The sequence below is a fragment of the Amphiura filiformis genome, chromosome 5 (assembly GCF_039555335.1).
Source record: "Amphiura filiformis chromosome 5, Afil_fr2py, whole genome shotgun sequence".
Lineage (NCBI taxonomy): Eukaryota > Metazoa > Echinodermata > Ophiuroidea > Amphilepidida > Amphiuridae > Amphiura > Amphiura filiformis.
The window spans coordinates 5,305,270-5,317,710 of NC_092632.1; the positions used below are offsets into that span (position 1 = coordinate 5,305,270).

Sequence of the window (12,441 nt, forward strand, 5' to 3'; positions counted from 1 at the left end):
AATTTCGTTCTGGTATACCAGAATGAAATTACAACGCATTGTCTATGAAGCAGCATTGAGCAGTGTAATACACATAATAATGCATAACTCGCAAAAGTCAAATCGGAATCAATTGAAATTTTGGAAATAAGCTTTTTTCGTGGATATCTACTGAAAAATGTCATAAAAAGAGGGTGCTATGAATATGATCACGAAATACTCCTTTAAAAGTGAAGGATACGTCATTCACTTTGTCATTTGATATTTTTTTAATGAAAAACTTGGCAAAAACGAAGAAAACAGCAGTATTAACGAAGCTGAAGCCCCATTCAAAACCGGGGGGTACTCAGTACAAATGACCATACGGGGACGTGCCGCAATTATGGGTAGCATTTTCACCCTTTTGGTATATCAATGACCCCTTTTAGTAGTCCACTTGCCCATTTTGCATACTCTGATGGCTATTACATTTAAGCATAAAACTCTGATTTATATTGATTTGTGTGCAACTGATAGATTTTCACATCTGTATCTGATCTTTTCAGTCACCGCACTCCCTCTGTTTGTTAGCTTCCCAAGTGGGATTTTCGTGGTTCGCTATCAATAAACTGGTATAGATTCCAAAATCAGAATTGTTCAGTATTAAAGTGAGCCATTATAATTATGCAAGATAATGTTGCATTCAATTACTTTTATTGTCACTAATCATCTGATATTCTTAATTTTTTATGACCATTTTACTATTGAATACTTTAATTTTAATAAACATCAGTATAATTTTGAGTTCAACGAAATGGGTTCATCATCTTACTATAAATAGGGAATGTTGTATGCATGTATGTGTGTATGTATGTATGTATGTATGTGGTTTATGTAAAAGGCTCCGTCAGTTTCGATCCAAATGTCGCCAAATTCATACGGGAGATCGAGGAATATACGGGAAATTGCCTCGACTTTATTTGGTTGAAATCGGTCAAGAATTGGCTGCAAAAACAGTGAAAATATGGGTAAAAACGGGGCTTTTGTTATGAAAATCAGTTACCAGCCTGCGCGTCACTGCAGCTGGCAGGCAGCGCGTCGGCGCGCGAGCGTAATGCGCACTACGCCAATGCGCGCGTAAACGGCGCAGAGCCACGCGACTTGCGAGCCAGAGACCAGTAGACATGATAATACAGAAAGAAGGAAAAATAAATAAAAATTAAAGGACAAAAAGGTACATGGACGGGTCACGGGATTATGATAAAGATGAACACGTCCCCATACACGCTCTGAGAGGACGTATACGGGAAAAATATGTGTGTTGTATAAACAAAATGAAGCGGTAGACCTATACTATAAAGAAAAATGAAATTAAAATGACAAAAGAGGTACGAGTAATTAGGCCAACGGGTTAAATTAACTAAATGAAACGGGAACGAAACAAAGAAGGAAAGAAACTAATCAGGAAATGTAAGAAAAAAAAAAAAAAAGCTATAATAATGATAACAGAATTAAATAAAAAACATGGAAACGGGAAATCACAAGCAGCAAATAAAAAATGAAGCTAAAAGGAAATGTAACAAATAACAGATTTAGAAAAAAATGGGAACGGGTTTAAATAAATAAATAACATGGAAACGGAAAATCAAAATGTATCTTTTCGATGATTCTACCTGTCCAGTAATTCTTCCTGTTTTAGTGAACGCTCCCATTTACTCATCTAGCGGGGACCCGCGCGAAGCGCGGGTATCCCGCTAGTGACTAATAATAACATATTTTAAATAAAATTCGACTATGGCATAGTCTATAGCGAACCTTATTTAAAATTAGTGATATCGAGCCTTAGAAATTATTCCGAATTATAGTGATATCGAACCTTAGGTATAGTGGACCTTTTGTAATTAGTGATATTGAACCTTGAGAGAGCGAACCTTAGAGATAGCGGTCCTTAGGGAGCGAACCGGCGCGGTCCTAGTAAATGAGGTCATTATTAATGGCCCCTTCCCCGGACCCCCTTCAGTGGGATCAACATTTTCAGTTCCCCTTTTGCACCCCGTTACAAGTGTTTGTGAACGGTCTAAATTTTATGTTAACAATGCTTTCTTTAGCTTTTAAAGTGTTCCCTAAAACACCGTAAAATGGGGTAACTTCGGTCAGCGGGGTAACTTTGGTCGGTCAAATATATTTTTTTAAATGGTCATAATTTCGTACAGCAATATTGTTTTTATTCATATTTGGTGTCAATTTGTTAAGAAATATGTTTGGAAGAAATAATAGTCGCTCATGTGTAATTTCCTTGAAATTTACGAAAAAAGCGGGATTTTGGACCAAAAATGGCATTTTTTTACATTTTTTTCCGAAAAAATAAAAATCGATATTTGCAAGGATGTGTGCTTGATTAATTTTGCAAGGGGTCAAATGTCACAAAAAAACAACAACTTGCCCATATACAGCGAAGATAAATTTTTTTGATTTTTTTTCCTTCATGGAATGTAATACTGTGACCAAAGTTGCCCCAAAGGCGGGGTAACTTTGGTCAGGTTATTTTGAACCCCTAGGGCACCCTTACAAAATTATTAAAAAAAATCTTTTTCAACTTCAAGGTGTAGAAGGGAACCCTAATGTCACAAAAAAGAGTTAATTAGAAACATAATTGGTTTTGTTTGGAAGCAGTGGTTTAAAAACTCTGAAAATTGCCCAAAGTTACCCCATTTTACGGCAACGCATCCCATCTTAATACTAATTATGGCGTGTCCGTCCGTCCGTCCTCTGTCCGCGCGCTATCGCGTGCGAGTGGCAAGATAACGCGTGCGTATAACGCGTTATCTTGCCTCTGTCCGCGCGCTATCGCGTGCGAGTGGCAAGATAACGCGTGCGTATAACGCGTGCTCGCGGTGCGTATCGCGTGCGTGCGGTGCGCTATCGCGTAGTGTGCGGAGTACCGACGGGCGCAGTGCGAGCATCGGAAAGCATTACAGTGACTAACAGGTGCATCTCATCGGACCAATAGGCCTATTTTAAAGACATGATTAACATAAAAATCATCAGTTATGGTAAGGCCTATGTAACCCGTTTGCGTTCACATTTCTCCCGATTGAATTGACGGCCTACATCCAGACACTACTAGAATTTCGAGGTATTTTTCAAAATTTGGGTCCTCCGATGTGGTAGCAGGACAGGGCTTGGAAGAGGCGAACGATGGGTTTTCAGATTATGGGTTCCGAAGTAAGCGTCACAGCTACAAAACAAAGTTGATAGTTGTGTCTTAATCATTGAGAGACGTATATCGTAGTAGTTTGAAAGGTCAGGACAAGTATTATGGGTAACGGGTGTTGGGTAGATAGGCCTATCACGAGAACCACCCAACCCGAGAACCGCGAAATCTAGTTTAATATATGAAGACATTGTTTTCGTAAATCATAAAAAATATTAAATTTTGTAAATTTTGATTTTTTTTTTTCGTTTTCTTAATCTAACATGGAATAAGGCAAAATCCCCCCCCCCCCGCCAAAAAAAAAGATTTTATGAAAAATTAACCGATTTGTCTATGGAGAGACAGTACATTGAAATCGGAATGTCAGGGTCTGCGGTAGGGCTGGTCTGCGGAATATATTAACGGTACATAGATATTGTTAACGGTACGAGAAGAGCGCCGCAAACGACGATCTAGAGTCGGAGTATACCGAGCCTGGAGTCGTGTCTGTGACGTCACAAAAACTTTTGTCAAATCACAATAGTGGTTTTTGTTGCTTTGTTTACCAATGTCAAGGCAAGGTTACTGGGGTGGAAAGGTGTCTAACTCTACTACTACTACTACCAGTTCGCACGACATGCATAATTTGCTGAGTTATTTGGCTACAGTATCTAACAACTATTATTTCCATGTTTTTGAGTAGAAGAATAGTATGATGATGTGATTGTCGGTTTTTTTACAGAGTCGGATATTTATAGGTAACTATTACATGATTATATTCTCCAACGCTAATACACCAGAGTTACTTTATCATGCTTAGCATTTATTGGATAATAAGATGGTTCTGGTATTCTATATGTCTGTGCAGTACTACACAAAATGACAATGTATAGAAAAGTTGACCAAGGTTTGTTGATCTAACTTCTATATCATTAGTTTGTTTTATGGTACTGGTAGGCCCTAAATTATTTGCGCTTGTTTTTTTTTTTTCTATCTCAGCGAAAAGGAACTTGCATGTGTCAATAGCATTATGATTGTGTATAGGGCCTACTAGACTGTGCAATATCGCTTGATACCTTTTTCATATTGAATGTATGCCAAAATTGCTGCCCCCTAAGCCTCAGCCCTAAGCTAGGCCCGGCTCTTTCGACCTGACAAAAATTGCTTTCCCTTTTGGCTTAATAACAATTTCTTTTCCCTTTTCCACGTGCAATTTTCACCAAACCCCTATCTATTTTTGAGAATGATTGAAACGTTTGGTTGGAAATTGTAATAAAAGAGCATTTAGCACGAGCCACTGCCGTCTTTTAATATCAGGCAATTGGCACATTCGTGCATAAAATGTGCGAGGCGATCAAGCAAACTGAGAACAATCACCTGAATGTTTTGAGTTATGAGCTGCATTATTTATGCACCATTTCGTTTCAGTTTCAGTTTATTTAGCCTATATCAAAATATGCACACATTATATGCAGGCAATATAAAAAATAATACAAATAAGTATTTGGTGTTTGATCTCCATATAAATGGTTACCCACAATTAGTTAAATGGTTTAATGAATGTAAAATTATAAGATAATTAATAGTAACGTAACTTTACTAGAAAAGTTCTGTATTCTCATTTTTGATTAACTTTGATGGCAAATAAACATGATAAAATCTGATGATGAAGAGTCCTTGGTTATGATGCAAAATTGCACAAAATTGTTTTTTCACAAATCACAACATAATTGCTTGATGTAGGGCCTAATTATTTGTTCGCGAGGTGTCATTTAGTGATTTTCATTATTGAAACGAAATATTTATTTAGAATGTGCATTATTTTGTTTTGCTTTTTCTAGGGATCCATGTGGAGACATCTATGCATTCGTCTAAAGAAGTGAAACAAAACCCGCGTCATCCTCATCTGCAAAATTCACGACTTTCACTTATTGCTCTTTCTCAGCACAAAGGCATCTCAGTACCACATAATTTGACTTCCAAAGTAGAAAGATCGCAGCCGTCTTTTATTGCTGTTAACACCAACCAGCTTCACCGCCCAGATGAAAGTGGGAGTATCAGAAACAAAAATGAAGCTGCGTTTGCGACGCCAGATAATATTGGTGCGTACGCGGATGGACGCGAGTTTTACGCGCCAACAAACAGTATTCTTCAAATAAAAGTTTCTTCAGTTGCAATTGCCCGTGATAGTATTGATAGTTTTTCATCCGTCGTCAGTCCATCCGTTTTTCATATTATTCCCGAACTTCAACGAGGACAGTCCTCTTATCATATCGATTACACTGACTCATCATCCGGTGTGACCTCCGGGTGGTATACAAGTTTCGGGGATATCGATTATCTATGGTCTGTTATTCCCACAACCGAAGCGTTAACAGAATCGGTAAAGGCAGCCGTATTGGATACCTACACTGACAGCTCTTTGCCTACAATATTACAACCACGGTTTAAAGCAAAAGCACCAGGCACTGCTCTTGCCCTTTGGGTGCCCAACATCATGGCATCCTTAGCGAAACGATTCACCGATGAAAGCACGGGAGATTTACCAGCGGGAGACAAAAGTAGTGATATTGTAAAGCAAAATATTGGTTTGTTGTTGAAGAAGGACTTGATATCAAATTGGCCATTCACAGGAACACTTACAAGACAAAGCGATGACCCGTTGTATGATCAACAACAAAGGAATAGGAGAAAAAGCAATAATCATCATCGAGCCAAAGTCAAACATTTACGAGGGGGAGAGAAAGCTGATCACAAACAATCAAATAAGAGACAGAACGAGTCAGCACACTCAGGAAAAACCATGGCGGAGAAATTAACATGGCGAGGACCGTGGAGAAAATCTAGGATCAAATACGTCGAACCAAAAGAAAAAGACTTGAATGCAGATCACACTGAAGAGTTGGACAAATACGACTCAACGCCTGTTATGCCAAGACGAAGACAACTCGGAAATTCACAAGATTTGGACTCGATTGAATCAGAAAGAAGTTCTTCTGCTGAGTTGCCTGATGTTTTCCCTGATGAGTTAGATGAGTCTATGGTGTTTTTTAATTATAGTGATGACGGACGGAGTTATACATGTACATTATCCCCAATACGATCTATGAGTGAAGGAGATTCTAGATTAGATTCTGAAAGAAGTGAATCAAGTGCAACATTTTTTATCGGCAATACAGTATATTCTGATGAGGATGATTCGGAAGATGAGGAAGAATTGTATGAAGAAAGTTTTCGCTTGGAAACAGAACATGTGAGCTGTGAGTGTATCAAGTATGCTCGTAATTTTCATGATGAATTCCCATACTTGAAAACATTGGAAGATATTGAAAACAAAGAACCAAATATCAGTCAGCCTAAAACGCTGGAAGTGACCGAGTTGGATGAGAATATTGACAATGTTGATAGAAGCAATTCAAAGACCAAAGGTGGTAGTCTAAAGCGTCGTGACAGTTTGCGACGAATGAGCAGTCGACAACGTCGACTAACAGATACAGGCCGACGAAGCCCCAGGAAAGATGCTGATGATGGAGTCAGTGTGGATGTAGACCCGCAACAAATAAAGGACATAAGAGAGAAGATTGAGTACATGAGGGTTGCGAGCCAAGAGGATGTCAAAATCAGTGCCAAACTTTACATTCGCATCCCTGAGAAGGTCAATCTGTGTAAGATTCAGACGCATCTGTTGCTTTGCGCAATGAGAGCTTTCTTCACCTGTAATGAAGGTATTCAAGTAAGATGGGTGAAATCACTGCATTATAAAATTTATCAACTCATGCAAAGAAGTGACACCAAGATAAAATTCTCGTGTCCAGATGATGACAATAAGGACATTCTAAAGAACAATGCCAAAGTTTGTTTGGTTCTTTCTTATGATGCATCAGTTTTACTGAGGGATAGACAATCCAGTTTGTTGACAAGTGTAGCGGATATACTGCAGATTAAGCCAGAGAATCTACTCGTGTTGGAACTAGAGAAGAAAATTTGTCCAGCTCAGAAGAAAACAAAGAAGGGAAAAAGCAAGAAATCGTCGTCATCGGAAGTGGAAGAAAGTGCGTTCCTTGATGTGCAGACAGAATGGTTTCTTCCGGTCTTCTTTTAACATGTTTAAAGTGAACTTGATAAACCTAACCGGGGGTTTTCGTTCATGAACCTTTTTTTTTAATGATTGTAGGGTTTGAGCTAGGATTTAAGGTTGGGATCAGCGGCTTCTGAATAAGTTTTCTGAATAAACATGATATAAGACAATTGAGCATGTTTAAATGTACGTACCAAAAATTATCAGAATATGGTTGCCAGAAGAGGTTAGAATAATGCTGGATATTATTTACATGCATTTTCTGTAATTTGTAATTTTAAAATTTTGCTGCAATAGTATCATCAGGTGAAAACAACCGCAACATAAATGCATTAATTTAATATTTAGTTATTGGGCGATGAAAATCGTGGTAATTCAGTTTTAAGATGTCTCGGAAAATATTTGGGTACATGTACTCTCCCCAGGAATGTTTAGGGAAGAAGTAAACATACATATAAAGTAATATAAATTGGCAGAGGAAACGGAAACTATTAGCATGATTAGGCCATGGAAATACTAGTAGTAATACTATTTCCATGATTAGGCATACCATGAAAGACAACGCGACTATTTAAAAGTAATTTTCTTTTTCAGAACTCATTGAAGCCATTCGGATTTTGATGGATGATTTGCTACTCTTGAGTTAATCCAATTATGGAATTTTACTGGAAATGGAACCGTTCAGGTTGAGATGCTTGCAGAATCGAAATTGGAATAAGATAGCCTTAGTGGGTTGAAAAAGTAATACGTATTGGAAAACTGTATATTCTGATTGCAATAAACATTATCATTGAGCTCATCATGCGGGTGAACCTTTCAGCCAGCATGGCCAGAAAGGGGATGCTAAAAGAATGGTAGAATAATTATAGTGCCTAAAATTTCGCCTTGCAAGTTGTATGTAATTAATAGATGGCAATAAGTTATATGTGTGAAATCATTAGAGAAGTGCAATTGTTTATGGGCCTATATCATGTACACTATAAAAAAAATGTAAGGATCAAATGTGACAATACCGAATTGCAATCGTTCTTTTCTCATGGTGCTGACACATAATTAAATCCATTTTAATTCTGTGGGTGCTGGCTGACCAGTGCAGTGTTCTTTAGTGTCGGTGGTAAAGTATGTTGCTTAGACATTACTTTAATGAAATTACACATAATTTGCAATATTAATTGAAACTGTTTTTGAAAATTGTTGGTCAATAAGTCTGATCCTTTGAACATGTTGAATATTTTGAGTGTAGGCTATACTAAAGTAGGAAGGCATGATGCAAAATCTCGTCAAATCACATGGAATAGGCTTTTTGCAATTTATTCAAAATATCGGCTGGGTGTAGTATTACTGGTTGAAATATACCGTAAGTCATCATGTACGCGAAAGAGTTGACAGCCATCCACTTTTTGGTTCTAGAACTTCTAGCTGTTTACTCATCACTAGCGCGCTTTTGATTTCTTTATTTTATTTTTTTTGGTAACTCCACATACTTTAATATTAAACGTTACAAGCCTCAGGACCATGGTTGGCCTATAATATCAGTGATATCCCCAAACATGCCAAAGAAGATATGGCTGCAAGTAATGCGACATTTGATTTTGTGTGTTGATTTGATTTGATATAAAATCGAACATAACAGGATGATAATTTAATGCAATCGTCATAAAATTTATTTGGACCGTTACCGATATTGCTATAATTTCGTTTAATATTCAAGTGTTATTGTCCGCGACAAGGCAATAAAAATGCATCACATAAATTGAACTGAAGTGCCGGGCAGAAGGGTTGTTATTAAAAGAGAATTATCGTCAACCAAGATAGCACATTTGGTGGCGTCTGCCGGCCGTTATCTATTAAAAGTTGGTGTATTTTGCATATCATTAGCTTTATGTAAAGTATGGAAATGAAAGTGTCTGATAATATATGATCCCGGGATTGTGATATCCTTTTTGTGTTGTTCAAAAACTGTATGATAGAAAAACTTGTAATAAATCTATTGATAATAACTGAAACATGCACTGGTCCTCACGAATTATTGGTTTTATCGAACAAGATGGGCTAGTTTACAAGTATAATGCAATTGTGAAATCATTGATTTATGATGAACAAGTCTGACAGCTAAATAATGAAGAACACATAGAATTATTGGCTTATTTGAAATATTGAGTTGAGCTTTTGGTTGGAGCCACAATAAGACCGCATGCAACCACCAGGGGGTTTTACAGGTCGAGGAGGGGGTGTATTGGCCCCTCAGTGTAAAACAGGGTATCCGTTATGTAAACTAAGTAATTCTTATCTCTGGTATTTAGAACAACCAAAGTATATAGGGTGTACCAAAAACTGTGTATTATGTAGGCCTATTAAGTATGTTGATTTTCAAGAATCGTTTTGGCTTAGGCCTAATTGTTATGTAAACTTTCAGTAATGTGTACTGTGTAGCAACCAAAGAATACAGGGTGTACAAAAAAAGTACACACTTAAAAATAGGTAGTCAAAATTTTGACTAATTTAGGGGGTCAATTCGAAATAACCCTGATGAAGTCAGATTTGACCACCATAGGGGTCATTTTCAGTTGTTGACATCATATTAAATTGACCCCTAAAAGGGTCATATTTAAACGACCCCAAATAGTCATTTTTGACCCACGTTCCGGGGTCATTTTCAAACCGGGACCCCGAATGTAGTCATTTCAACTACATTAGGGGTAATTTTCTAATAATGACCCCCGGATATAGTCATTTTTTGACACTAATAGGGTTATTATTCAACTGACTCTGTTAGGGGTCAAATAATTTTTTGACCCTAAATGTAGTCATTTTTAACTACAATTTGGGTCAAATCATTTGACTTCATGTACCGGGTCAAAAATGACTTCAATGGGTTTGGTGCATAGTTGACCCTGCCATGGGGTCAAAAATGACTACTTTATAGGGTCATTTTTTACTACCTATTTTTAAGTGTGTAGGTAAAAAGTATGTTGATGTTTAAGAATAGTTCTGGCTTACAAACTGAGATGACGATTTGCACAAAGGAACCCAAATACATCATGCACTCAAAACTAGGTCGTTCTAACCATGTTCTAACTCGAGACAAGAATTATAGGGTCTACCATAACTGAGTTATTTATAGCATTGTTCAACTATTTTCTGTCACTGACGATAATTTCGTATCTTAAAATTCAATTCAATTTGTGTTTTCTAGACTCAGTATTATCTGACTGAATTTTCCATTCAACATGTTCAATGGCATGACCTTTTGTGTTTTCAATTACCTTACAAAGCTCGAAGTGACAGTCGGAGCCGATTTCACACCTCCAAAAATTGAGGTACAATAGCATGTTTCTACCAGGTGCAAAATGCTACAAGTTTGAAGTTACGTGGAAAAGTCCCAGGTGAAGTTCAAATCTGATCAACAAAAAACAGATATCCAAATGTCGTTATTTTGATCACATTAAAAATAAGAGTTAGCGTTTTGAACAAAATGATATATTGAATTAGATTTGAGCAATATCAGAAACTTGAGCTTATTACGAAAAACAAATTGTAGCTTTGGGCACAAAAACAATTCTGTTTTGACCATTGTATTATGTTCAAAGGTTTTTTAAGGGTTCACACCAAATGTGGTTTGGCATGTGCACATTTTACCCAGGGGCTTTTAAAACACACATCGCTGACTACCTGTCTGAGAGTTCTATAGTGATTTACAAATAAATCGGAAGTACATAGCAGCTGCTGAACTTGGGCTTTCAAAAGATGTTGATAAAATGTAGTTGCAACAACTTCTGCGGAAAACGGCGACCTATTATATTTCTATGGATACCCTTTCTGTGGGAGTTAAGTCATGAAGATTTCGTGTTAATTGGTCCATAAACTTATTTTTTCCTTTTCTAATGAAAAAAAATCCAAAACCCAAAACAAAGTGGGTAATGGTGAATCCAGCGGACAAAGACACACTGAAACACATCAAAGATCAATAAATGATATAAGAGGATACCTTGAATAATACAAATAACCGGGAAAGGGACATCGACAGAGCAAGGTACACCAACTTGACGTGAGGAAACAAGTAGAAATACAGACTAGACGGTACACAGAGTTGGACAAAAACAGCAAATGTAGGCATTAGAAGTAGGTTAAGTTCATTAGCCAAAAATTACCAGTTCCAAGGCTCACAGAAGTGCTAAACCTGCAAAAACAATGTGGATCAATGGGAATACAAAAGTGCACTAGAGCAAGTGATGAAAACCACTGTGCACATAAGCAGACATGATAAACCAACTAACCAATGCGGGTACAAAAACAGACAAAGTTTGATGGCCAAAACTTGCCAATTCCAGAGCCCCCCGGCCAGAGCTCCCAAAAGTGTCAGGAAAACTTCTAGTGTACTTTTGTACTGTTTTTCTGACACTTCTGTGAGCTCTGGAATTGGCAATTTTTTGCCATTGAACTTTGCCTGTGCTTGTGCTTACATTGGTTATTTGGTTTATCGTGCCTGCTTATGTGCACTTTTGTATTCCCATTGATCCACATTGTTTTTGTATGTTTAGCACTTAGAGCCTTGGAACTGGTAATTTTTGGCGATCAAACTTAACCTACTTCTAATGCCTACATTTGCTGTTTTTGTCCAACTCTGGGTACCGTCTAGTCTGTTTTTTACTTGTTTCCTCACATCAAGTTGGTGTACCTTGCTCTTTTTCTTTCCAGAAAAAAGATGTTTATTTGTACACATTTTTCTATCTTTAGTTGTTCTTTTCAAGTTTACCTGTATGAAAACAAGGACACACAATTCAGTGCTTGACCCAGTGCTTGACTCTACATGTATTTTGTTCAAAAGAAATGAATTAGGATTGTCAACAAATCAAACTGCACAGCAACTACTGCTAGTGAGTACAATCAGCTTGATAGAGATGACCTATTTCATTTTCTATGAAAAATTGAAATTAAATTAAAAGGCGACTTCCGTCTAAAGCCGTTATGAAAGTGAATAGAACATTTTGTATTGTTTCTTTTTATTTGACAAATTATAAAGAACACTTACATGTAAGTAGTGAATTCAACTTTTGATTTGCTTTGGCAAATTAGTGAACATAAGACAATGTCAACATGCAAACTAAAGAAGCATCAATGTTTGCAATTACTTTTATGACACACATTTAAATATCCAGTCCATTTATGATGGTCCTTTGACCAAGTAACTGTATTAGGCCAAGTTAAAAAC

At 37.2% G+C, this 12,441-nt stretch overlaps 1 protein-coding gene across 1 annotated transcript; it reads left to right on the forward strand.

The window, feature by feature from the left end:
- Positions 1-3,778: 3,778 nt before the first annotated feature.
- On the forward strand, positions 3,779-12,213 carry LOC140152520 (uncharacterized). The gene is made up of 2 exons (XM_072174872.1): positions 3,779-3,909; positions 4,993-12,213. Exon 2 carries the CDS (start codon positions 5,013-5,015, stop codon positions 7,251-7,253), a length of 2,241 nt encoding a protein of 746 aa, XP_072030973.1. The 5' UTR covers positions 3,779-3,909; positions 4,993-5,012; the 3' UTR covers positions 7,254-12,213.
- The last annotated feature ends 228 nt before the right edge of the window (positions 12,214-12,441 follow it).

Bases quoted from the DNA above. Each gene is read 5' to 3' on its own strand.
- LOC140152520 (XM_072174872.1), top strand. From the start codon at position 5,013: ATGCATTCGTCTAAAGAAGTGAAACAAAACCCGCGTCATCCTCATCTG.